The 27,352-nt window shown below is 40.5% G+C and overlaps 2 protein-coding genes and 4 non-coding genes across 10 annotated transcripts; all 6 read left to right on the forward strand.

Annotated features, from left to right (window-relative positions):
• Window positions 1-7,376: 7,376 nt before the first annotated feature.
• Window positions 7,377-11,255, forward strand: RPL17 (ribosomal protein L17). Of its 4 annotated transcripts, none has more exons than XM_004266083.4 (6): window positions 7,726-8,210; window positions 8,302-8,342; window positions 8,876-9,010; window positions 9,268-9,366; window positions 10,293-10,484; window positions 11,121-11,255. In XM_004266083.4, the coding sequence occupies exons 1-6, from the start codon at window positions 8,171-8,173 to the stop codon at window positions 11,166-11,168; spliced, it is 555 nt and encodes a 184-aa protein (XP_004266131.1). In that variant the 5' UTR covers window positions 7,726-8,170; the 3' UTR covers window positions 11,169-11,255. The 4 variants fall into 4 exon arrangements, with proteins under 4 accessions (XP_033277273.1, XP_004266131.1, XP_033277276.1 ...); XM_033421383.2 differs by having other exon boundaries at window positions 7,735-8,108; XM_033421382.2 differs by lacking the exon at window positions 9,268-9,366 and having other exon boundaries at window positions 7,377-8,210.
• On the forward strand, window positions 8,015-8,080 carry LOC117200047 (small nucleolar RNA SNORD58). The gene has a single exon (XR_004481477.1). It is a non-coding gene; the product is annotated as a small nucleolar RNA SNORD58 (small nucleolar RNA).
• Window positions 8,423-8,487, forward strand: LOC117200046 (small nucleolar RNA SNORD58). The gene has a single exon (XR_004481476.1). It is a non-coding gene; the product is annotated as a small nucleolar RNA SNORD58 (small nucleolar RNA).
• LOC117200044 (small nucleolar RNA SNORD58) lies at window positions 9,112-9,176 on the forward strand. The gene has a single exon (XR_004481474.1). It is a non-coding gene; the product is annotated as a small nucleolar RNA SNORD58 (small nucleolar RNA).
• On the forward strand, window positions 10,529-10,592 carry LOC117200045 (small nucleolar RNA SNORD58). The gene has a single exon (XR_004481475.1). It is a non-coding gene; the product is annotated as a small nucleolar RNA SNORD58 (small nucleolar RNA).
• Window positions 11,256-12,217: 962 nt separating the features above from the next.
• C15H18orf32 (chromosome 15 C18orf32 homolog) lies at window positions 12,218-16,323 on the forward strand. 2 transcript variants are annotated; one of them, XM_004266084.4, is made up of 3 exons: window positions 12,218-12,374; window positions 14,823-15,010; window positions 15,607-16,323. In XM_004266084.4, the coding sequence occupies exons 2-3, from the start codon at window positions 14,846-14,848 to the stop codon at window positions 15,670-15,672; spliced, it is 231 nt and encodes a 76-aa protein (XP_004266132.1). In that variant the 5' UTR covers window positions 12,218-12,374; window positions 14,823-14,845; the 3' UTR covers window positions 15,673-16,323. The 2 variants fall into 2 exon arrangements, with proteins under 2 accessions (XP_004266132.1, XP_033277277.1); XM_033421386.2 differs by having other exon boundaries at window positions 12,219-12,374; window positions 14,820-15,010.
• Window positions 16,324-27,352: the final 11,029 nt, after the last annotated feature.

Here is a 27,352-nt window from a genome sequence, read left to right on the forward strand (position 1 = left end):
CAATTCCACTCCTAGGTAACTATCCAAGACAAGAGAAAACATATGTCCATACAAAAACCTGTACTCAAAAGTTTGCAACAGGTTCATTCATCAGAGCCAAAAACATGAAACAACAGAAATGTCCATCTACTGCTGAACTGGTAAACAAATTGTGAGATAGCTGTACAATGGAATTCTATTCAACAATAAAGGAATGACTTACTGATACATGCAATAATCTAAATGAATCTCAAAAGCATCGTGCTAAATGAAAGAAGCCAGACATAAAATACTACATACTGTAGGATTCACATGGCATTCTGGAAAAGGCAAAACTACAGCGACAGAAAGTAGAGCAGTAGTCGTTAGGTTGCATGGGTGGGAGAAGGAGATTGGTTCCAAAGAAATGTTAAAAAACAAAGCCTAACCGAGTAAATTTGAAGAGTTCATTGGCTTTATTAAGTGATTCATTTAATAAATCATTTAATTAGTTGTCAGCATCCCAACTAGCAAGTAGAAAGGTGCTCTGAGGAGCTGTACAAAGTGGAAGGTTTTTCAAGGCAGAGAGGGTGGGACAAGGAAGTAAAAAACAAAAGAAAGGATTATTTCAGGCAAGATCACCTGCCATTGGGGGAAGGGCAGGGTTCTATCTTGTAGATTACCTCACTAGTGTTAATCAGGAAATTCCAGACTGGAATTTTATATTCCACTCCTGGAAGAATCTGAAACTACAATTAGGTTACAGACTAAGCTTTGGTGTGCTGACCTGGGAGTCACTTAGCACGAGTGACTCCATTTTGGGCCTACTACCTTTTTTTTAAACAGAGACATAAGGGAATTTTCAGGGGTGATGGAAGTGTTCTAGATCATGATTGTGGTGGTAGTTATATGACCACGTATATCTGTCAAAACTTAATAAATTGTATGCTTAAAATTGGGGGAATTTTATTGTATATAAAGTATACCTCAATAAAGCTGATTTGTAAAAATCTAAATCAGCCATTTCTGGTAGTTGCTTTGGGAACGAGCTCAATTTTCTAAAAGTCAATAAATAAAGGAGAAAATTAAGTTTTATCCTGCCTATCCTGTGTGAAATATATTTCAAATAGTGGAAACAGGGAAAATTCTTTTTTTACACAAGTCCAATTAAAAAATGCTAATGGGGATTCCCTGGCAGTCCAGTGGTTAGGACTCCACACTTTCACTGCCCAGATCAGGGTTCATTCCCTGTCAGGGAACTACTAAGATCTCTCAAGCCGCGAGGCACAGCCGAAAAAAAAAAGCTAATTAGGGGGAAAAATCACCACTTTTTAACATCTGATTAAATAATGCATCTAGGCAATGAATTTCAAGAGCTGCTAAAGCCATTAGGTAAAGAGCTGATGTGGGGGACTTCCCAGGGACTTCCCTGGCGGCACAGTGGTTAAGAATCTGCCTGCCAATGCAGGGGACACAGGTTCGAGCCCTGGTCCAGGAAGATCCCACATGCCGCGGAGCAATTGAGCCCACGCGCCACACCTGCTGAGCCTGCGCTCTAGAGCTCTAGAGCCTGCGAGCCACAACTACTGAAGCCCGCGCGCCTAGAGCTGGTGCTCCACAAGAGAAACCACCGAAACCACCACAATAAGAAGTCCGCACACCGCAAGGAAGAGTAGCGCCTGCTCGCTACAGCTAGAGAAAGCCTGCGTGCAGCAACGAAGACCCAAGGCAGCCAAAAATTAATTAATTAATTAATTTAAAATGCTGATGTGGGATTTTCTAATGAAGGGATCAGACTGACATCTCCTGAACTCACTTACCCATCTTAATACGGGTAAAAATGAGACAATCATGACATTTTGTCTATCCTGATGTGATGTAATGATAAATACATAGTACCACTTATGAAGTTTTCTTGCCCCCCAAATGGAACGGAATCTGATCAAGCTTCAAGGTATAATTCCAGGAAAATTGAAAGACAGAGGAAAATGTTCAATGATACCATGAGGATGTAATTAGCCAAAATCTAAAGTGTGGGAAATTCTATAAGGCAAGTGATCTAGTCTTTGCAACAAGTAAGTGGAATGGGGTGGAGAGTGGGGAGATTACAAAGAGAATATGAAAAAGAGAAATAGTTATAGATTAAAAGTGATTTGGGAGATATATCTCACAACCATAATATTTGGATCTTGTCTGGGTCCTGATCTGAACGAACTGTAAAAGCCTTTCTGAGACAGAGGAAGTTGATCACAAAGTAGGGTCTGAGGTGTATTAAGAAATTATTGTTGTTGTTTTAGGTATGATAATGGTATAACGGTTATAAGAAGAGGAAGAAGATGAAGAAGAAGGAGAAGGAGGAGAAGAGGGGGAAGAGGAGAGAGGAAGGGGGAAGGGGGAGGGAAGGGGGAGAGAAGGGGCAGGGGAGGGGAAGGAGATTCTTAACCACTAGAGATACATACTGATGTACATACAAATGAAAGAATATATTTGGGATTTAAATACTGTAAGAAAAGGGAGAGGAAGTGGTGAAAGTTGGGTAGGGAGGAAGAAATACATAAAACAAGAAAGACAAAATATTGATTACCATTGAAGTTTTTTTTTTTTTGCAGTATACGGGCCTCTCACTGTTGTGGCCTCTCCCATTGTGGAGCACAGGCTCCGGACACACAGGCTCAGGGGCCACGGCTCACGGGCCCAGCTGCTCCGCAGCATGTGGGATCCTCCCGGACCGGGGCACGAACCCGTGTCCCCTGCATCGGCAGGCAGACCCTCAACCACTGCGCCACCAGGGGAGCCCAGCCATTGAAGTTTAATGTGAGTACCTGCAGGCTCGCTCTATTGCTCTCCCTCTACCTTTGTGTGTTTTGAAATTTTATAAATTAAAACTTCTTTAAGCTTTTAATCGGACCAAATAGAATACTTACTTTATTATTCCTTGCTCCTCCGCCAGGCACAGCATTTTGTACCTCCTGCAGCTCAGGCCAAAATCTAGGAGCCGTCCTTGATGACTAGCTTTCCCTCACTTGCCACATCCAATCCATTAGCAACTTCCATTGACTCAGCTTCCAAAAGATCCCCTGAATCTGATTCCTCTTCACCATCTCCACTGTGGCCAGCCTAGTCTAAGCTGTCATTAGCTCTTGCGAGAACCTCTGCCTCCCTCTCCGTGATCTCACCATTGCCCTTCACACTCTACTCTCCACAGAGCTCTCAGAGTCATTTATTTAAAGCATAAATCTTATCACGTCCCTTCCCTGCTGAAAGCCCTTCAGTGGTTTTCTGTGACAATTAAAACAGATTCCAAGTACCAAGTCAGGACCCATGTACCCTGACCAGCCCCCCTGAAGTGGCCCCTGCCAACCTCTTGTTCTCTGAGAGGATTAGGGGTATCCTGCCACTACTCAAATGGCATTATTCTGCTCCAGACTGTGGTGTCCTCTGAGGTTGGCAGGAAGGATCCTCTTCTGGCCCATCTCCAAACTCTACTGCTCCTCAGAAACACTGCCCCACCTGCTTATGAATGAAATACTTCCTTTAGCTATTCATGTTCCTCCATTCAATCCAATACACAATACCTCTGGGAGGTGTCATTCATAAAGCTAGTTTTCCTTTGTTATACAGACATACCTGTTTTATTGTGCTTCACTTTATTGCCCTTCCCAGATTTTAAGGTTTTTACAAATTGAAGGTTTGTGGCAACCGTGCCTGGAGCAGACCTCAGCGCCATTTTTCCAATAGCATTTGCTCACTTTGTGTCTCGTTTTGGTAATTCTGTCAATAATTCCAACTTTTTCATGATTATTATATGTGTTATGGTGATCTGTGCTCTTCAATGTTACTATTGTAATTATTTTGGGGTGCCATGAGCTACGCCCATATAAGACAGCAAAATTAATCAATAAATGTGTGGGCTCTGACGGCTCCACTGCCCAGCCATTCTCCCACCTCTCTCCCTCTTCTGGGACCTCTCTATTCCCTGAGACACAACAATATTGAGATGAGGCCAACTAATAACTCAACAAAGGCCTCCAGGGAATTCCCTGATGGTCCAGTGGTTAGGATGCCACGCTTTCACTGCCAAGGGCACAGGTTCAATTCCTCATTGGGGAACTAAGATCCCACAAGCTGCAAGGCACAGCCAAAAATTAAAAAATAAAAAAAAAAATTTTAATTAAAAAAATAGCAAAGTCCTATAAGTATTCAAGTGAAAGGAAGAGTCACACATTCCTCACTTTAAATCAAAAGCTAGAAATGATGAAGCTTTGTGAGGAAAGTATGCCGAAAACCAAGACAAGTCAAAAGCTAAGCCTCTTGCCTCAAGCAGTTGGCCAAGTTATGGGGTGGAGGGGGGTTGCGGCGCAGGTTCTTGAAGGAAATTAGAAGTGCTACTCAGTAAGCACACAATAATAAGAAAGTGAAACAGCCTTATTGCTGGTATGGAGAAAGTTTCAGTGCTCTGGATAGTTGACAGAAGACCAAACCAGCCACAATATCACATAAGTCAAAACTTAATCCAGAACAAAGCTCTAACTCTCTTCAATTCTGTGAAGGCTGAGAGAGGTGAGGAAGCAGAAGAAAAGTTATCCAGAGGATCTAGCTAAGATAACAAATGAATGTGGCTATACTAAACAACAGACTTTCAGGGTAGATGAAACAGGCTTCTGTTGGAAGTAGATGTCATCTTGGAATATCATAGCTAGAGAGGAGAAGTCAATGCCTGGCTTCAAAGCTTCAAAGGACAGAATGACACTTGTTAGGGGCTAATGGAGCTGGTGATATGAAGTTAAGCCAATGTTCATTTGCCATTCTGAAAATCCTAGGACCCTTAGGAATTATGCTAAATCTACTCAGCCTGTGCTCTATAAATGGAACAACAAAGCCTGGATGACAGCACATCTGTTTACAACATGGTTTACTGAGTATTTTAAGCCCACTGTTGAGACATACTGCTCAGAAAAAAAGATTTCTTTTGAAATATTACTGCTCATTGGCAATGTACCTGGTCACCCAAGAGCTCTGATGAAAATGTACAAGAAAATTGATGTTGTTTTCATGCCTGCTAACACAACATCCATTCTGCAGCCCGTGGATCAAGGGGTAATTTTGGCTTTGAAGTCTCATCATTTGAGAAATACATTTCGTAAGGCTATAGCTGCCATAGATAGTGATTCCTCTGATGATCTGGGCAAAGCCAATTGAAAACCTTCTGTAAAGAATTCACCATTCTAGTTGCCATTGAGAACATTCACAGGAGTTTGGAAGAAGTTGATTCCAGGCAAGGTACAAAAGTACCAACTTTTACAGCTTACAATCAGGAAATCACGTGAGTTTTACCAAAATCTCTTGAATTCATCCACCACTCTCTATTCTCTTTGTAAAAATATTAAACTGAACCTGATCAGTTCAAGCCACCACCGTCTTTTGCCAGCCTCTGATCTTGCCCCTGAGGCATCCCAAATGTCTCCCTGTGGAGTGATTTTTTCAAAAGTGAATCTGATCAAGTCGCCTCACCCATTCCCCCAAGGGTCTAAACACTTTGAAAATTCCCTCATTGACCTTAAGGTAAACTTCAAACTCCTTGGCAAACAAATAGGTTCCTTCCAGATCAGGTTTGCCACTCCACCTTACCTCGCCCCACCCACACCCAAAAAGAATCCAAACAATTGCCGTTCCCATAGCAGAATTTTCTTGCTGGTAATAATAGTTATTTTTCTCTTTCTGTATTGCCATGGCCAGCTAGCTCCTCCTGGTCATTCATGGTGCAGCTGCCATGTCATCTACTCAGGGGAGGCTTTCCTACTCCAAGTGCTCACCCTACTTTAGCAAGTTCACACTGTATTCTAATTGGCTGTTCACCTCCTAGTTCCCTATCTCTCTGTCCTTACCCTCATTCTAAGACTGTGGGTTCCTTGATGGCCGAGACTCTCCTAGTACCTCTTAGAGCATAGCATCTAGCACAGCGGCAGGCACATAAGTGTTTGATGAATATTCACTGAATGGATGAATGAACAAATCAATTGATTGCTAAGGATTACCCCTGTCTGCAGTACACTATTGTTTTAATAATTAAAATTTCTGCACAATACATATAATAAGATTAAAATAAAGAATTAAAAACAGATTGAAGGAAATATATGTATATCAAATACAATTTAAAGAGTTCATTTAAGTTTTCTAGGAAAATCACAGAGGCCGTAAAAGGAAGACCTAAATCTAACAGCAGTCACACCACCAGTGACTGTAAAGGAATAACCAGACAGATGACCTTGGTGAGGAAGAAAATGTCCCTTGGCATTTTTGTTTTCAAGGAACAGATATCCTTTCCCATATGAAGATCTACAAGTTGCAGTGGGGAAACCAGACCCCATTCTTGAACAAGACCCTTCTGATATTACATCCTTCACAAGGGTTGCTTTACAATTGATTGGGTGATGGTCTTAAACTGAGAATTTTCTGATTAGCATAATTACATCCCATCCTTTGCATCTTCCTAATTGTCCCTTTACAAATCATTTTCATATAATCACATAACCAAACCTAACAAATGTTGACGAATAAATGTCTTGTCTATACCTAATAATAGGTGGTCTTGTCCTAGAACTACAAACCTTTTCTTTAAAACTTTTTATTTTATATTGGAATATAGCTGATTAACAATATTGTGTTAGTTTCAGGTGTATAGCAAAGTGATTCAGTTATATATATACATGTATCTATTCTTTTTCAAGTTATTTTCCCATTTAGGTTGCTACATAATATTGAGCAGAGCCCCCTGTGCTATACAGTAAGTAGGTCCTTGTTGGTTATCCCTTTTTTTTTTTCAATATTTATTTTATTTTGGTTGAGCTGGGTCTTAGTTGCGGCATGCGGGATCTTCACTGCAGCTTATGGACTTCTTAGTTGCGGCAAGCGTGTGGGATCCAGCTCCCCAACCAGGGATCGAACCCGGGCCCCCGGCATTGGGAGCGTGGAGTCTTAACCACTGTGCCACCAGGGAAGTCGTGGTTATCCATTTTAAATAGAGCAGTGTGTACATGTCAATCCCAAACTCCCTAACTATCCTTCCCCCCACCCCGCACCTTTCTCCCTGGTAACCATAAGTTCGTTCTCTAAGTCTCTGAGTCTGTTTCTGAACAACCTGTTTTTAATTGATTGATATTTAGAATCCATAACTTTATTTCTGGAAGCAAAAAAGAAGAATTTTGAGACGGTCCCTAAAGGGGTAATTCGTTTTCAGATCTTGTCAAACATATTCCACACTCCCTTTCTCCTCCGCCCTCCCCCACCTCTCCAAATCTCGTTCCTTTGGCTGGGAATCTCGCGAGATGTTGAGTTCTCATGAATTCTCCCGTGAACCACCGCTCTTCCTTTTCCGGTCAGCGGCCTGAGGTAAGTGTTTCTTTGGCGAGTCTTCCGAGTGGGGAATCCTCTGGTTATCGCTGCCATCCTGGCCTTGGCGGGGCCAATTTCGAGACCCTCGGGAGGAGGACTCTCGCGGCTACTGATTTCTCTCTGGGAGCGGCGTTCTGTGCGGGGAGACGTGTCGGAGTACCCCGCTTGGCGCCCCGGTGCTCTCAGGCCTCAGCGGGGCGCGATGGTTGGGAAGGGGGTTGTCCGGGCGTACAGGCAGGCTGTGGTGGTTCCCGACTCCGGAGGCCCAGTGTTTTCGCGCTGAGTGGTGGCTGCTAACGCAGCGCATTTGTGGCCGCATCGAGAGAAATTTGGGGGGGGATAAAGTCAAGTAGGGTCGAGGCTTTTATTCAGTGGCTGAACGTTAAATGTTTCGAGTTCAGCGGCGCTTAAAGCGGGTAATTGAAAGTGTGGAAAAAAGACTGGATTACGTGTGAAGTTGCGTGAGTAAAGGAGGTTTCTGTAGGGGGAGCCTGTAGAGAGTTGTAGTGGGTCGAGTTAACTCGTCTGAAGGATCCAGGCTTGGATTGAAACAGGCTGTGTTTTCTTCCAGAGGGTAAAAGGAATGATGTCCTTGTCACTAGTGTCAGCACTGCTGTAGTCACTGGTAGTTCCACACGGGAAGAAACAGTGGATAGAAGGATGGCTGCGATGATGGCATTTCTTAGGACACCTTTGGATTAATCATGAAAACAGCTACTCTCTGAGCAGCTGCGGGCAGCGTTTAGTACATAAACCGTGTAAGTTACTGTAAATAATGTTGACAGAATTATACTTGCTCGTTTCCAGGTGACCTCTAAAAATGGTTCGCTATTCACTTGACCCAGAAAATCCCACAAAATGTAAGTGAACACGAAACATTTTTTATTTTGGAGTAAGAGGCAACAAGATGCCCAGAATTAACCAAAACTTTTCTTTCTGGTATTTTTTTAGCATGCAAGTCGAGAGGTTCAAATCTTCGTGTTCACTTTAAGGTATGTGAATCATAGTTATGCTCTAAAAGAGTTGTTTCACGAGTTCTAGTGAGTATTTTTTAACCATTCTAAAAAGGTAGCTGCGGTGATGCATTTCTTAGGACACCTTTGGATTTACCGTGAAAATCAATAGATTTTGAGCAGCCACCTTTTGGTCCGTGATCATCAGTATATAATGAGTACTTTGATTTAGGATTTGTGGAATTGGGTAAAACTACCAGAGAACTGCTTGAGAACCTAGTGTGCATATCAAGATATGGGACACGTAATTGTAGTTCATAAGATGATGGAGAACGTATTAAAGTGAGTAAACATGCTTAGGGTTCACTTGTTTCCACCTTCAAACCAAACCTCCTTCGGCTCATAATCACAGATTTTTATTCTTCATTGTATCAGCTCACGTCCTAATAAATGGAAAGGTTTTGGCTGTTGATAAATGTTGACGTGTTGAAAATGTTAGAATTTAATGTTTAAAATTTGTGATTTTTAAAAAAATACATGGTTAACTCACAGCTTATATTATTTATACTTAGAACACTCGTGAAACAGCCCAGGCCATTAAGGGTATGCATATCCGAAAAGCCACTAAGTATCTGAAGGATGTCACTTTAAAGAAGCAGTGTGTGCCATTCCGTCGCTACAATGGTGGAGTTGGTAGGTGTGCCCAGGTGAGAATTCATAGTTGTCATTTAAAAAGACAAACTGTTAGAGAAGGTGATTGGAGGGAGTAAGAATGGCCATGATCTGCCTTTAATCAGGCTCTTTCTGGTTGCTGTGATGACAATCTTAGGACACCTTTGGATTAACCATGAAAAAAACCATTTTCTGAGCAACCTTGGTGTTGGTTAAAATAAACTCATCTTGTAACATTGATTTAAATTGGGGGAAGTGACGAATGGGCTCTATGGTTTTGTTTGTTTTTTAGGCCAAACAGTGGGGCTGGACGCAGGGTCGGTGGCCCAAAAAGAGTGCTGAATTTTTACTGCACATGCTCAAAAATGCAGAGAGTAATGCTGAACTTAAGGTACCCAAACCATAAATATCTTTATACATGTAACTTGGATTGTTATTCAGTTAAAGTTGCTGTTGTCCAGATTTATTTCCTTGATTGTCTTGCTTTCTCAAGTAGCTAAATTCTCCATTAAAAGAATTCTCTTAAATCTCTACCTCCAGTTTCCAACAGACCAAAATTTTTGTCTGTAAAGCATTTCAGGAGCATGGTCTGCAGTTACTTCAAGCTTAAGTCTATAGAATTTCCCCCCCTATAATCCCAGTACATGCAAAAGAAACGCTTTTTTTCCCTTGAGTATTTTACCAAGGGTTTGTAAACTTTCTTGTGCCATGGACCTTTTTTACGCTATGGTTTGTGAATCCCTTCACAGGATATTTTAAAATATAATAAAATATGTACTATTCCAAAGGAACTGTGATTGCCGTAGTAATGATTAATGTGGTTTGTTGCCTACATTCATAGTTGAGAGGCATTAAATTTCAGTTAGAAGTTAAAACAACTATGTTTAACTGAACAAAACCTGTGTCAACAAAACAGGTTTATCCATTTGAGGAATTATCCATTACCCTTTTGCATTTTGAAAATTGGGTCAGAACTGGAATTAATGTGGGTCTGTTCAGCTGTAGCCCTTCTAGCTGCTAAGCCTTGCTGTCAAAATCCTGTTTATCATCAAGGCTTAGAAATAGACATAGACGCTACCAGATCCTGTAACTCCACTCCTTTATGAATGCCACTTACAAACTTGGTGCATTTAGCACGGAGTTTTGGTAGTTAGATTTAAGGAAGGACACTTAGAATAAAGGTTAAAAAAAACTGCTTGAACAAATATGCTATTTAAAGTCCTAAGGATTGCCTTTCAAATTATTTTTTTTCAGGCAGGAACTTGAATGATGCAGTTTGTGGTATTAAGATAAAGATGTTACCTGATTTTGTTCCAGGGCTTAGATGTAGATTCTCTGGTCATTGAGCACATCCAGGTGAACAAAGCCCCCAAGATGCGGCGCAGGACTTATAGAGCTCATGGTCGGATCAACCCATACATGAGCTCTCCGTGCCACATTGAGATGATCCTTACTGAAAAAGAACAGATTGTTCCTAAACCAGAAGAGGAGGTTGCCCAGAAGAAAAAGGTCAATTACTTAGTCTCTGTTTATTTGGTGTGTTAGATTTGTGGTTGCTGTGATGACTAACTTAGGACACCTTTGGAATAACCATGAAAGAAGACTATTCTGAGCAACCAGCAACCTCTTCTAACCATTTTATTTTGGCTTTCATGGGTCTCATTAGTTTCTTGATTAACAGTGAATAGTAACTTTGTATTGTTCAGTATGTTAAAACCATGTGATTATCTGCTTATGTCCCCACCTAGATGTCCATAGCCAGTTCAAATGCAACATGTCCAAAACTGGGCTCTCCTCCCTACCCCCCAATAAGCTTGTTTTCAGTATGTTTAAGCCTGAAACCTGGGAGTGATTCTTCACACCTAATGGTGTGATCCACCTAATGGATTTGTCTTCTATTGATTTTATCATTAAATATTATCCTCCATCCTTGCTGCCACTTAGTTCTAACCAGCTGGGCACCCTGGCTGCCGTCTTGATTATCTCCTGCTTACTACTGTGATGTCCTCCTGGCTGCCCTTCTCCCCATACCACTTCTCTACGCCAAAGGACTCATGTTTTTCCCTTTATGTTGAAATTTCCAATTACTCTTTCATTGAGATACAATCTTCTGGAATCTTAATAGTGCATTTTTCTTTTCCCCAGATATCCCAGAAGAAATTGAAGAAACAAAAACTTATGGCCCGGGAATAAATGTTGCAAAAAATAAATGCAAATGAAAGTAAAAGCAGAGTGTTGGTTGTCTTAATTAGTAAATCTGTTTCAAGTGTCATCACAAAATGGATCAAATGAGTTTTCATAAAACATGCTGTTTTGCATCTTTTGGTGCTTTGCGTAAAATGGAATTAGAACATGGGGAAATTTCTGAATCTCTTTTCCACCCACTTTATTGAGGTTTAACACACTGTACAGTCTTCAGTAGCATTTAGTATATTCATTTATGCATCCGTCAGCACAGTGAGTTTTAGAGTTTTTCATGATCCCAAAGAGGAACCTTGGTAGTGGTTGTCTGTCACCTCCCCCCAATCCAGTGCTGGGTGACTACTTGCCTATTTCTGACTGTAGATTTGCCTATTCTGGACAATTCATATAAATGAAATCACAGTGTGACCTTCCTCACTGGCTTTGACTTGCTTGACTTAGCATGATTTTTTCAGGGTTGTAGCATGTACCTGTGGTTCATCATATCATTTGGGGCTTTTTTTCTTTTAGCTGTTAGTGTTGCTGTGAACTATAAAAGTTCCTGTGTGGGCATATTTTCCTTTCACTTGGGTGTATACCAAGAGTGGAATTCCAGGGTCATAAGGTAATTTTAATGAACACTGGCGGAACTGCAGGACTCCTAAAGCAGTTCCGTTTACAGTGCGACCGGCAGTGGTTCGAATTTCTTCATCGCTTAGATTTCGCCGATTATAGCTGTCCTAGTGGGAGGAAAGTTGTATGCCCATTTCTTGTAAAAATACCCGCTCAAAGGTGACGATGTTAATTTTCCCTGCTCTTCAATTTAAGACCCTTGTAGCAGGGTGAGTAGCTTAGCCTCAACTGCGTTCGAAAACATCCTAGCCATCACCGCAAGCTTCCCTGTTGGTGGTGAGTCACCGGTACAGGCGCTTATCCTCTCCTGGGTCCGCGTCGTACATCTTGTTCCAGTGACCGGGCAACTGGGGAGCAACAGCGCTTCCGCCTCGCCCGCAAGCTCTAAGCTGATTGCCGGGGCTGCGCCGGAAGCTGCCGCCGTCCCCTCAGGGCGTCACCGTTACGTCGGGTGCGTCATCAGGCTGACGCAGGCGCTCCTTTGTCGGTCCCTCTTGCCGTGCCCTTAGGGTTGGCTGCGGCACGTCACCCCGCGAGCCTCCCTCCGGAAGCCTGGACACCGTCACTGGGGCTTGGTGGCCGCGGGTGAGCGGGGCTGGGTGGGTCCGGGCAGCGGCCGGGGCTTCGGGGTTCTCCTGCCCTCAAGGTACACCAGCACCCCTGCCCTGTGCCTCCCCCTGCGTCGGTCTCCACCCCTTCCTGCCTCCGTCCGCCTCTCTTTGCTTCAGGATCCGCTCTCTGGCCTGCCTTGTCGGTATCACTTTTTTATCGTCGTCGCCACCATTCGCTCGTACTCTCCCCTGTCTTTCAGTCCTTGCCTTTGACTTAGCCTCTCCCGGTCTCTTTTGTCTCCAGTGAAGTGATCCGCCGACCGGTCACTTAGAGGAAGTGGCGTAACCCCGCCACAGCTGCTCTTGTTCTCATAGAGCCTCCGCCTTTTTCTGTTCCATTGTATTGGACTAAGTCGAATGCAAGAAATTCCTCTCCTCCACGTTTCAATCCATCTTTCTCGCTGTGTTGTATATTCGAGAATTGGCTTGGAGAGAGTAAATAAAATCATGATTTTATCAATTTATCATAGTCACCTTCTAGACCTTTCTAAGCCATAATTATAACAAAAGTAATTAGTACTAATTGTTCTTGAGAATTCATTTAAAGCACAATTTCAAGTAGGTAAAAACCTGAATCTTTATGATGGAGGGATTGCCTGTCATCGTATTAGCTTAGTGCTCGGTAGCATTGCCAGTTGTTTTGAAGGGTTTTAGTTGCGTTTGAAAGTTTGGTAGAAAGGGGAATAACATGATGATCGTGTTTGGGGGAGAGAAAATGCAAGAGCACTGAGCTAGGAAACCAGAATTAGGAATTCTGGTTTTAGCCAGTTCTAGTTACTTGTTACCTGCAGTGTGGACTTTGGACAGGTTGCAACTTTTGGATGTGTTTGGGATTTGTTTTGTTTTGTTTCTTATGGTAGCAACATTTACGTAGTACTTAATATATGCAGACACTGTTCTGAGCTTTGTATTCCTATTAATGTATCTCATCCACACTACATCCCTGTGAGATCGGTACTATTATTGTCCTCTTTTTACGCATGGGAGAATTAAGGCACCGTCTGGTTAAATAATTTGCCCAGGAACGCTATCTAGAAAATGGTGAAAGCAGGGCTCAAATCCAGGCAGCTGCCAGCCATCCTGTTTGATTATCATGCTATGGTACCTAAACCAGTAAGAAGTCTTTTCAGTTCAGATTCTAAATGTCTAGTAGCCAAAAATTATGATTTCTTGAAAAATGCTGAAAAAGACTCTTGCTCGTTTGGCTTATTTTGATTGATTCTTTAAAATTTTGGAACAAAATATTTTGGCAAATTCTAAAATTATTTTAATTTGTCTAGGGGACTGTTTTAAAGACTCCAGTTATGAATCCCTTATAAAAGAGTTGGTCATTCCCTGATACACATTTACTTTTTTATTTGTTTACAGCTCTTGTAATTCATTTCAAAGCCACATTCAGATTGGATTATGTATACCACTCTTCACTTGTGTTGTGAATCATTTTAAATTGCCTGAGCGTAGCAGTACTTACTCATTTACCACTAAATACTACTTAGCTTACAATATTTTGAAAACAAGTTTAACATGCTGAATTATTAGCCTTATGCACTGTTCTGAAGTTTCTTAGTTTTTAAAGCCTTTGCTAAGGGATTAAAAATTCTTGTAAATTTAAGAGGTCTTCGGTTTAATTGTGTATTATGGAAGTAGTATTGGCTCTTTCAAGAAATTGCTGATCTTGAGAAATTCCAAGTTGACTTCTAATTATCAAGGAAATTTAGGTGTTAATTTTTGGAAATGGACAATTGACTTATACCAATAATACTAAATAAAACTTTTATTACTCAATACCCCTTTATTGCCATTAAAAAGAAAAAGCAAATCTGTCAAGGGAGAGTTGTTGGCTGGGAAAGGCCAGCCAGTATGCAGCCTAGAGGTCTTCCAAAGTGATATCTTAGTGAGTTCCATATTACAAGATTTGCCCTTAGCATTGTTCAGTCCCTGGAGATGATTAGGCCCTGGGAGTTAATTCACACTAAACTGGCGTATGTCAAAATTACCAAATTCCTTAATGTTTTTGTGCCTCCTTTTCTTTATCCGTAAATGGAAATGCCAGGGTACCCAACCTCACTGGGTGTTTTGAAGATTAAATGAGTTGATACATGTAAAGGGCTTAACTGCCTAGCACCCTGCAAATGATGGTGTCATTCCTTTATCATCAAATCTGTGGTTGTGGAGCAGTGATTGGAGAGGTTTGGAGGCAGGTACCTCACTATTATTTTCAGGTCTACCATCTGTTATTCTTTTACCTTGTAGATAGCAGCATTTTTATTTAATAGACTTGCTTTAAGCTAATACCTGTAGTGTGATTTAAGTTTTTCCTTCAGTGTAGAAATAGTCTTTTCATATATCTTAATCTAGGTAAATTCCTTCAGTCATTACTCTATGATGATCTAATTTGTTCGTCCTTCTTGTTTATCAGCAGTTCAGGATCTCAAGCCTGGGACAATGGTGTGCATTCCCTGCATTGTCATTCCAGTTCTGCTCTGGGTCTACAAAAAGTTCCTGGAACCATATATATACCCTCTGATTTCCCCCTTTGTTAGTCGTGTGTGGCCTAGGAAAGCTATACAAGAATCCAATGATAAAAACAAAGGCAAAATAGACTGTAAGGTAAGAACATTAAAATGCCTTGAATAAGGGGGCGTGGGGATGCAGGATGAAATACTTGGCTTTTGGAAAGGCAAGTTCTTCCAACCAGAAGCTTCATTAATGTGTCTAAATTCCCTTCTTTTTTAAAATAGGGGTTTTGGATTTTTATTTGTAATTAACGTTTGCTTTAAACTAAGGTTCTAAACTAGTCCTCTGATTGATACATTTGCTTCTTGCTTTATGGCCAAGATAATAACCAGTATTTCCTGAGTGGTAAGAGTAATGGTAAATAGTTAATAAATAACAAGAGATGATTCTAAAATAAGCCAAGTTTCACTGACTGATAACTTTGATAAGAGATTTAATTGGTAGGATCATAGAGGGTTTTTTTTTTAACAAAATGGAGTTTTTTTTTAAATGAGTATTTAGACAACTCTGTTGTCTTTAGTGTTGGTGATTATTAAATACAACTTTGTGTTCAATTGCACAAATTTAGCCATCCTGCACATTTCTAGAAGTAGTTTTTTCATTCTGAAGTTGTCTGTTTTTAAAGAGAATATGTCTTAAAATGTATGTCTGTTTGTTGTAATAATATCTAAAGTGGTTTTTCATTTTAGGGTGCAGATATAAATGGATCACCAACAAGAGGACCAACAGAAATCTCGGATAAAAAGAAAGACTAATGTGATGGTCCCAAAGGATCTCATTGTTTTAACAATGGATCTGATAGTATGAAGCACCTTCTTTGTACTTGTCTCTGATCTTTTTCCCTGAAACCAGAATTTGGGTTAGATAGTTTAGATATTTACCTGACACTAATCAGGAAATACCTGGTATTTGTATTTCAAATGTAGCTAGTTATATTTAATGACCTCATTCCTGAGTTCCTTTTTCATTAAAGTAGCTTTCATTTCTTTTATTGCATTTTTAAAAATATGAATAAAGAAAAGGTTCGTGCCAGTAGACACTGTTACTAAATCAGTCCCTAAAAATCCTTGGGCCTCTAGCTTTTATTCAGGCTCTTCAAATTTGAGGAGTATAATTTTACTGTGAAAGAGTGCAGTGAGACTGTGCAGTGAATTGAAAGGTAGTTTTTGGAGATGATAATGACTTGAAACATAAAGATGTAATTACTGTCTCACTCAATGGAGCAGCTTATCTATGAGAGTAGTAATTACTGTTTATTGCTCTGAGGAAGATAGGAAAGACAGGGAAATGGGGTAACCTCTCTGAAAAATGGAACATCTTTTACGTAAATGGCTAATGTATATTATAAAATTCTAATTCTTGTCGCATTCCTTCTGTTCCTACAAATGTATTAAATATTCAGTTTAGCTTGTTGTTCTTTTTTCTTTTAAAATATAAATACTTAAAAGTAAGATTTTTTAACCACATCAGAAGTCAGGATTGTAATAATGTGATGGCATCCGGATAGTTATGGGGCAGCGATATTTTTTTTGTTCTTCTTTTTTTTTTTAAAGTTTAGATTGTATCAGTTATTTTGTTCCATAATAAGACACCAAAATTCGTGGTTTTCAGCAACAGTGACGTGACTGCACAGTTGTTTGCTGGTCTGGGCCTCTCCACATGATCTTTCATCCCCAGGCCTCTTCATTTTAGTGTAAGGATCTATAAATATTCAAAGACGATGAGACATATCTTCATAGAATATTTATTTTCACTGAAGCAAGGAGAAGTTAGAAAGGACTCCCTGCCTTGGGTCCCCAGGGAAGTGCTGGGTCCTAACTGAGGCTCTGTTAAGCTGTGTCTGGTCAAGTCATTGATCCACCTTGGACTTCCTTTGATATAAATGTGTTTCATCTTTTCTGCCCCAGCCTACCTGAAGGATAAGATAAATTCTCACTAGCAACTAAATCCAGTTGATTAGTTTGTTTTTTAAGGTATTAAAAACTATATTATGAAAATAGCAGATGTTCATAGTAGAACAATGCAAGGGCAGGTTAAATGAAAAGTTAATGTTCTTTCTCTACTCTCATTCCTTTGTTCTAACTCCACAGATGTAACCACTATTAGCTTTTTGTATAGTCTTCTAGCAACTTCCTTAAAATATATCATTTTTTAAAAATCAAATAAGGTCTATAATGTCCTTACTCCCATAGTCCCCAAGGGCTTTACTCATTTAGCTGTTGCTTTTGTTTAGGATTTATCTTCATATTTTAAGTGATACATGTGTGCTGCAGTTTTTGGAGCTATCAACTTTAAACATTATTGACTTCCTGCCATGGTTGAGATACAGCTGTTTTACACTGTAGTCCCTCTGCTTCTCCCACACATCCTCCAGATATGTTCTGTAAATTTTGGTTAAGTCATTGATCAGTGTGTATATCATTATGCATACTCCAGACGTTTTCCATTTGCCCCTCCAAATCTCTGCTCCCTCACCCTACTCTTCTGCTCAAGAAAGCTGTATGGACTACATCAACAGGCTTCCTATGACCTCTGGGATCTGTTGGTTTGGCCAGTGGTATCTGCAGCAGGAGATGGGAGGGAGGGAAGGAAAGAGTGAGGTCAGGGTATTTATTCCCTTGGCTCCTTCCCTTCAAGGTCTCTTCAGGTCAGATGTGTTCCTCAGCGAGAAGTCACTGTACCTCATGGTGACCAACTCCACATGACCCCTTTCAGTTTCCACTAATGTCTCCCTTTCCTTGTCTTTTTGGGCCTAGGGTTGATGGCATCTGTTACTACTGGCTTTGGGTCACTGCTTTATCTTGAGCGTACCATCTGCTTCTTGCTGGACACTGATAGGATGAGCAGGTGACTGCTGCTCACTGCATAGATTGTGCGTGTAGTGCGATTGAGTTTCCCTTCACTTAGAGCATCGCTTGCCTGCAGTTACTCATTACCTTTTTCTCCCTGTACACTTCCCCTATTGACTAGTTGTTGCCCAGGCCCGAGGCACAGTGGCAGTCCTTGGGACTTTTCTTCACCACTCCTGTGTTGGATCTCTTGTTCCCTGGATCCCATATCTTCCTCTGTTGGTTTACTCCTTCATTTTTCCTGTAGCATACCAGTTTTTCTAATTCAGTACTCTTAAAAAGTTGAGATGGATAATTTTGAAAAGTGATCCCCCAGATCACTCCAGTTCATTTAAGCCTACCTTCCTGAGAATCACCGGTCTAAGGCCTTTTCTGCTTCTAGCAGTCTCCCACTAGAGCACTGGTTCCCAATCTTGTATTTTCACATACTAGTAAAAATATATTTTTTAAAAAGTTGAGGGGGCTGCTACACCGTTACCAACTTTTTATTTTGCCAAGCGGGAATATATTAAAAGGCTGTGACTTATTATCACCATTATTTCATAAAGGAAGATATTTTGACACCAAAAGAGTGAAGAGGAACATGGGAATAAAGGATAATAGTAGCCCATTAGTGTGAATACGTTTATAAAAGATATATTTGTTTTCGTGAGAAATTCACAATTTTCTCCATATTTTTTTTTTTGTCAAAAGCTTTTTCTGCATCTCTTGAGATGATCATATGGTTTTTATTCTTCAATTTGTTAATATGGTATATCACATTGATTGTGTATATTGAAGAATCCTTGCATCCCTGGGATAAATCCCACTTGATCATGGTGTATGATCCTTTTAATGTGTTGTTAGATTCTGTTTGCTAGTATTTTGTTGAGGATTTTTGCATCTATATTCATCAGTGATATTGTTCTTTAATTTTCTTTTTTTGTAGTATCTTTGGTTTTGGTATCAGGGTGATGGTGGCCTCATAGAATGAGTTTGGGAGTGTTCCTTCCTCTGCAATTTTTGGGAAGAGTTTGAAAAGGATGGCTGTTAGCTCTTCTCTAAATGTTTGGAAAGAATTCACCTGTGAAGCCATGTGGTCCTGGACTTTTGTTTGTTGGGAGATTTTTAATCACAGTTTCAATTTCATTGCTTGTGATTGGTCTGTTCATATTTTCTATTTCTTCCTGGTTCAGTCTTGGACGATTATACCTTTCTAAGAATTTGTCCATTTCTTCCAGGTTATCCATTTTATTGGCATAGAGTTGCTTACAGTATTCGCTTAGGATGCTTTGTATTTCTGCAGTGTCTGTTGTAACTTCTCCTTTTTCATTTCTAGTTTTACTGATTTGAGTCCTCTCCGTCTTTTTCTTGATGAGTCTGGCTAATGGTTTATCAATTTTGTTTCTCTTCTGAAAGAACCAGCTTTTAGTTTTATTGATCTTTGCTATTGTTTTCTTTCTTTCTATTTCATTTATTTTTGCTCTGATCTTTATGACTTCTTTCCTTCTGCTAACTTTGGGTTTTGTTTGTACTTTCTCTGGTTCCTTTAGGTGTAAGGTTAGATTGTTTATTTGAGATGTTTCTTGTTTCTTGAGGTAGGCTTGTATAGCTATAAACTGCCCTCTTAGAACTGCTTTTGCTGCATTGCATAGGTTTTGGATCATCATGTTTTCATTGTCATTTGTCTCTAGGTATTTTTTGATTTCCTCTTTGATTTCTTCAATGATCTCTTGGTTATTTAGTAACGTATTGTTCAGCCTCCGTGTGTTTGTATTTTTTATATTTTTCTACCTGTAATTCACTTCTAGTCTCATAGCGTTGTGGTCAGAAAAGATGCTTGATATGATTTCAATTTTCTTAAATTTACTGAGGCTTGATTTGTGACCCAAGATGTGATCTGTCCTGGAGAATGTTCCATGCGCACTTGAGAAGAAAGTGTAATCTGCTGTTTTTGGATGGAATGTCCTATAAATATCACTTTATCGGGTCTCTTGTGTCATTTAAAGCTTCTGTTTCCTTATTTATTTTCATTTTGGATGATCTGTCCATTGGTGTAAGTGAGGTGTTAAAGTCTCCCACTATTGTGTTACTGTCCATTTCCTCTTTTATAGCTGTTAGCAGTTGCCTTATGTATTGAGGTGCTCCTGTGTTGGGTGCATATATATTTATAATTGTTACATCTTCTTCTTGGATTGATCCCTTGATCATTATGTAGTGTCCTTCCTTGTCTCTTGTAACATTCTTTATTTTAAAGTCTGTTTGATGTGAGTATTGCTACTCCAGCTTTCTTTTGATTTCCATTTGCATGGAATATCTTTTTCTATCCCCTCACTTCCAGTCTGAATGTGTCCCTAGGTCTGAAGTGGGTCTCTTGTAGACAGCATATAGATGGGTCTTGTTTTTGTATCCATTCAGCAAGCCTGTGTGTTTTGGTTGGAGCATTTAAACCATTCACATTTAAGGTAATTATGTATAGGTATGTTCCTATGACCATTTTCTTAATTGTTTTGGGTTTGTTTTTATAGGTCCTTTTCTTCTCTTATGTTTCCCACTTAGAGAAGTTCCTTTAGCATTTGTTGTAGAGCTGGTTTGGTGGTGCTGAATTCTCTTAGCTTTTGCTTGTCTGTAAAGCTTTTGATTTCTCCATCGAATCTGAATGAGATCCTTGCCAGGTAGAGTCATCTTGGTTGTAGTTTCTTCTCCTTCATCACTTTAAGTATAGCATGCCACTCCCTTCTGGCTTGTAGAGTTTCTGCTGAGAAATCAGCTGTTAACCTTATGGGAGTTCCCCTGTGTGCTATTTGTCGTTTTTCCCTTGCTGCTTTTAATAATTTTTCTTTGTCTTTAATTTTTGCTGATTTGATTACTATGTGTGTTTCTCCTTGGGTTTATCCTGTATGGGACTCTCTCTGCTTCCTGGACTTGGGTGGCTCTTCCCTTTCCCATGTTAGGGAAGTTTTCGACTATAATCTCTTCAGATATTTTCTCGGGTCCTTTCTCTCTCTCTTCTCCTTCTGGGATCCCTATAATGTGAATGTTGTTGTGTTTAATGTTGTCCCAGAGGTCTCTTTGGCTGTCTTCATTTCTTTTCATTCTTTTTTCTTTATTCTGTTCTGCAGCAGTGAATTCCACCATTCTGTCTTCCAGGTCACTTATCCTTTCTTCTGCCTCATTTATTCTATTGATTCCTTCTAGTGTAGTTTTCATTTCAGTTATTGTATTGTTCATCTCTGTTTGTTCTTTAATTCTTCTAGGTCTTTGTTAAACATTTCTTGCATCTTCTCGATCTTTGCCTCCATTCTTTTTCTGAGGTCCTGGATCATCTTCACTATCATTATTCTGAATTCTTTTCTGGAAGGTTGCCAATCTCTACTTCATTTAGTTGTTTTTCTGGGGTTTTATCTTGTTCCTTCATCTGGTACATAGCCCTCTGCCTTTTCATCTTGTCTCTCTTTCTGTGAATGTGGTTTTTGTTCCACAGGCTGCAGGATTGTAGTTCTTGCTTCTCCATATTTTTCTTTTTATGGTTGGTGAAAACTTTTTTTTTAATAAATTTATTTATTTATTTTTGGCTGCATTGGGTCTTCTTTGCTGTGCGTCGAGCTTTCTCTAGTAGCGGTGAGCGGGGGCTACTCTTTGTTGCAGTGCGTGGGCTTCAGTAGTTGTGGCACATGGGCTCAGTAGTTGTGACTCACGGGCTTAGTTGCTCTGTGGCATGTGGGATCTTCCCGGATCCGGGATCAAACCCGTGTCTCCTGCACTGGCAGGCGGATTCTTAACCACTGTGCCACTAGGGAAGCCTGGTGGGTGAAAGCTTATCACCTATCCTTGGTCTGGACTTGGTAGCCACTGTTCCATACCACACAACTATTCTCTTGCCCCCAACCCCAAAAATCAATTCTGACATGTCAATCTATATTATGTATATGTTAAGAGTAGAGTCTAGGATTCCAAAGCTATACTCTTAAATTGTCTTAAAATATTGATCCCCTACAGAGCCATCACAGCTGCTGATACCTTGTAAGACCTTAGTGGGAATAACTGGGAAGAAATGGAGAGGAAGAGTGTGGACTAATCAGTGTGGACTTGTTTTCAGTGTTTGATTTTGATCACCTTTAGCATGAGTTTTTAACTTACCTAGTTTTCAGTAGCTTATTTTGCCCTAGTTAACTTTAACTGCATTTCCTGTCTCTGTGAGACGGGCTCATTTTCTCAGATAGTTCTCTGAGGCTCACCTGAAAGACTTGGGTTTTGTCTCATCTTTTTCATTACTAAGTGGCCTTCCTAGGAAACAGGTGAGTCAGCACTTCCCCAAAATGACCACGTCTGATGTGTTGATCTACTCAACAGGCTGATGGGATTGAAAAGAACTTTCACCCACTGATCCTAAGCCTCTTGAACTCTCTGAAGCTAAATGTCCTAGGTTCACTCATAATCAAAAGGAAAAAGACGAGGGAAGTTCCCTTGTGGTTTCCTCTCCATATAGCTACTGGCTAGTTCTTTCTGCAAAGCCATATTCATTAATATGGTAACAGTTCCTTAAGAAAGAAACAAAGTCTGTGGGTAGATGTATTTAAATGAAGTAAGAGGTTAAATTGAGAAGGTATGACTGTGAAGGGCAGTGTGTGGTGGAGTAGTTGCAGAGTATACTTAAAAACTCTAAATGTTGAGCTGGTACGGACCTTCAGATACACATAACCCCATCCTCTCATTTCTACTAAAATGGCTCAATGGCCAAAAAAAAAAAGTTAAAAGAGGTAGCCTAGATGCTGGAACAGGGCAGGTCTGCAGGACTGCCATGTACAGTTGTGCTATGTGCATTGCCCAGTTTCAGAGAGCACCATTCACACGGACGACAGTGTAAATGATGTCCCTAGATCTACACATTGCACATCCACAATCCTGCTCAGAGGTCCTGCTCCTGACATGTAAATCAGCAGATGAAGTTTCACACTTCCTTGGTGTATTCATTTTCTATTGTTGCATAAAAAATTACCACAAACTTAGTGGCTTAAAACAACACAAATTTATTATCCCACATTTTCTGTAGGTCAGCCATCCGGGTATGACATGGCTGGATTCTCCACTCAGGGTTTCACCAGGCTGAAACTAGGATGTTGAGGTTCTTGTCTGGGCTTCCGAGTTCACTGGTTGCCAGCAGAATTCATTCCCTTATGGCTGTAGGACTGAGGTTCCTACTTTCCTCTAGTCAGCCAGGGACTGCACTTAGCTCCTAGAAGCTAACTGTGGTTCCTGGGCATCTGGCCCCTATAGGCAGCTCACAACATGGATGTTCACTTTCTTCCAGGGCAGGCAGAGCACCTCTTTGACTTCTAAACTTCTGGGACCAGCAGAGAAAAGTCTCTGCTTTTAAAGGGCTCATGTGATTAAATCAGGTCCAAATAATTTCCCCAACTTAAGGTCAACTAATTTGGGATTAATTACATCTGCAAAATATCTTTACAGCAGCACCTAGTTTAGTATTTGATTGTTGTTTGGGAGAAGGTGTGCGTACATCAGGGGCCGGGAAGCAAGGGGGACCATCTGAGAAGTCTGCCTGCTGCACTTAGCCTCTTTCTTGACTGATGATTCTAGTCCTTCTATTCCTAGAGTCCACTTTGGATTTAAATCTCATGGTTTCCACCTATCAGTGTCCCCAGGATACACTGATTTTAAACTCTTCGGCATTTATAATTGTGAAATTTAAAGAGCTACTCGGCATAGTCTCATCTAATTTGATGATCAGAAATCATTTCAGAAGAGGGTAAGAGGAAAGCAGTTAGTGTATTTTACAGAAGAAGAAAGGCTCATAAACATATGGAGACACATGTTTCAGCAGGGAAATGCAAATTAAAACCACAATGAAACAACATAGGAATGGTTAAAATTAAACATCAAGAGTTGGGAGGATGAAGAACAGAAAGTGTTTGTATATACTGCTGGTGGGAGTGTCAACTGGTACAACTGCTTTGGAAAACAACTTGGCATTCTCCAGTAAAGTAGAACATGCACTTACACTATGCCATTCCATTCCTAGGGTCTAGATACCAGAGAAAACCCTGTATCTGTGTACCAGGAGATGTACAAGAATATCCTTAGAAGTGTTGTTTATGTAACAGCCCAAACCAAACAAAAAACCCACAAAAGTTCATGTAAAGTAGGAAGGATAAATAAATTGGTATATTAAAACCTTGTTATAATGCTTTAAGGAGAGTTCAAAGAATTCCATTATGTAAACTTTGGGGTAATATCATTTTGGGTTAATGAAATAATGGGGGCAAGCTTTTTTAGCTCACCTGATCAAGGGATCCAAAAGCCAGTCAGCAATTATTTTATGTCTAAATTCACAAAATATGTGTATACTGGAATACTATGTAGCAGTGAAAAATGAAAGAACCCACAAGTAATTACATTGCATGATGTATGAAGAGTGGTTACTTCTGGGGAATTGGAAAGAAGAACAAGTGAGCTTTCTAGGGTGCTGGAAATGTTGTCTATCTCCCTGTGATTGGTGGTTACACAGATATATATTGAGAAGATATACATAAGAGAAGATTTAGATACAAGCTTAACATTTGTCAGTTTGCTATAGGCAAGTGAATAAAAAAGTAAACATAAAAGTGAATTCTTCGATGTATGCATCCACATGGGTGAATCTCGAAAAAAAAATTTGAGAGGAAAAAAAGCCACAAAATAATATATGCTGAATGATTTTTATATAATTCAAAGATAGGCAAAATAAGCAGTATTACCAAAGTGGTAAAACAATTTCTAACAATCTAGAGAATAATTAGCATAGAAGTTAGGATGGTGGTTACCTCAGGGGAGAGAGATGCAGTTAAGGAGAAGCAGAGAGGGCTTTCTGGGATATTGCTACTGTGAATGAAAAATGTTGCCTGCCATATCAGTAAACAAGGGATGCTGCAGCCGTCAAGCCATCACATTACAGCAGCAACCCCCCCCACCCCCCCAACACTGAGCCCTAAAGGAACTCAGGGTGGAGACAGGATGCCTGCCACCAAGCCCTCAGCCACTGCAATCACACCCCAATGGTGCACTCTGAGGAGACTCAGGATGGAAAACACAGGATACTGGCCCCAGATAGCTGAGGTGCGTATCAAAGGAATGATTTCAATGAGCCCATACTTTTGCATCTCCCCATACAGAGAAAAGCGCTAAATTCATTAACTTGAGATGACTGGTTTTCTTTAATTAACAATAATCTTTTGACTACCTGTTTTTTGTTGCAAAAACTCCCATATATCCTGGCTCCTCCCTTCCCTCTTCGGAGCAGTCCCTCTGAGCTATCTGAGAGGCTTTCTTCTGGGTTTGGGTCCTCAGAGAGTCCACTGAATAAAACATAATTCTCTACTCTTAGGTTGTGCAATCTTTTTTAGTCGACACTACAATTTCTTAGTTGGGTAGTGGGTTTAACAATATTGTTCTTTAAGCTGTGTCCATTAAATATTTCCTCTCGTGGCATGTTTCACAATTTAAAAAACAGCAGCATGGATCACCTCCCCAAACCCTTTACTTACCAATGCATCTTTCCTAGAGTTTACTATTATTCTACAACTAATACATTGATGTATTCTTATTGTAAAATATTTTAAAAATACAGATAGTGGGACTTCCCTGGTGGTGCAGTGGTTAAGAATCCATCTGCCAATGCAGGGGACACGGGTTTGAGCCCTGGTCCAGGAAGATCCCACATGCTGTGGAGCAACTAAGCCCATGCACCACAACTACTGAGCCTGTGCTCTAGAGCCCGCGAGCCACAACTACTGAGCCCACGTCCTGTAACTACTGAAGCCTGCACACCTAGAGCCCGTGCTCCGCAACAAGAGAAGCCACCACAATGAGAAGCCTGCGCACCACAACGAAGAGTAACCCCACTCGCTGCAACTAGAGAAAGCCCGCACGCAGCAACGAAGACTCAATGCAGCCCCAAAAATATATATAGATAGATAGTATAAAAATCCCTCCTGACACCCCTCCTAGATTTTTTTTATGGTGCCTTATTTTTTTTTTCTTATTGTTGACTTTGAAGATAGACTTTAAACAATCTGAAGGAAAAGAAATTAACACGTGAACAATCTGGTTTTTTCTTCAGTTTTTAGTTGCACAGTTATTCACCTTAATTCATTAAAAATGTACTTGTTTTAAAGACCCTATAAATAGAGTGACCACCCACTAATGTGGGATATGAGTAAGTCGCCCCTCTCAGCGTGGTATATTTTCTTTAAAAAGCAGAATTTCTTATAGAAATTTTATTGATCACACAGTAGTTACAAGAATGTCAGATATAATGATGTATACAATCTAAACGTCAGGCTAATTAAGAACTTACATAATGTAAAAATATACATATTAAATGTTAGCCATGTGGACAGATGCATGCATCAGGAAGAGTAGTTGACTGGGGTTGAGGGCCCATATGCAGTAATATTGCTTTTTCTTCCTCAGTTACGATAAATAAGTGCCACTCGCAGATACAAGTTTTCCACACACATCTGAATGCACAAGGGTTAGTGGTGACCTGCTAATGTACAGTCTCGAGGGGGTCTGTGATCCTTCAGTGACAGCTCTCACAAAAACAGTACATAGTGAACCCCATGCGGGTAGTAGGAAGCACTGGTTATTTATTCTAGTTGGACTTTGAGAATGTTTCACGTTTGATATTAATATCTGTGAAGAACATGTTTCCTTCTGCTATTTTCAAAACTGACATGCACATGGAGTGGGGGAATTTTGATGACTGCTTGACCTAACAGTGATAACTGAAATACTCTTAAAAATGCTTTTTAATAACATATTTTAGTCACACACTTAACATAAAACGTGGATCATCTATAGCTTTAAGCCAAAAGGTAGAGAAAGTGTATGTCAATTTTAATGCTTTTAGTTTAGTGGTAGTTGTGACGTATGGGCTTAGGTGCTCCGCGGCATGTGGGATCTTCCCGGAACAGGGCTTGAACCCGTGTCCCCTGCATTGGCAGGCGGCTTCTTAACCACTGCGCCACCAGGGAAGTCCCTGTGCTGTTCTTATAATAAAAATTAAAATAATATATAAACATTGAGAATAGACGACAGACGACTAGGCTTAAAACAGATTGTTCAGACACAAGAGCAGTCACTGTCGCCACAGTCGGAGCCGTGGCAGCCACCGCCTGGAGCCGCCGGGACCCTCCACCTCGCCGCCCCCGCCCAGCCTGCCGCGCCATGCCGTCAGAGAAAACCTTCAAACAGCGCGGAACCTTCGAACAGAGAGTAGAAGATGTCCGACTTATCCGAGAGCAGCATCCTACCAAAATCCCGGTTGAATGATACGAAGGTAAGAAGCAACTTACGGTCCTGGATAAAACAAAGTTCCTGGTGCCTGATCACGTCAACATGAGTGAGCTCAAGATAATTAGAAGGCGCTTACAGCTCAACGCTAATACACCCAGGTATAACAACCCATTTTACTTAGCAAGATGATTTAACTCTATGGAAGTCATCATAGAGCTTCACACACTGGTGGTGTTGGCATAAAGACCTCTGAGATGACCTTTTCTAGTAAGCGTGGGCTCTGCAGCCAGACTGCCTGGATTCGAATCATTAC

Source organism: Orcinus orca, chromosome 15 (assembly GCF_937001465.1).
Source record: "Orcinus orca chromosome 15, mOrcOrc1.1, whole genome shotgun sequence".
NCBI classification, from domain to species: Eukaryota; Metazoa; Chordata; class Mammalia; order Artiodactyla; family Delphinidae; genus Orcinus; species Orcinus orca.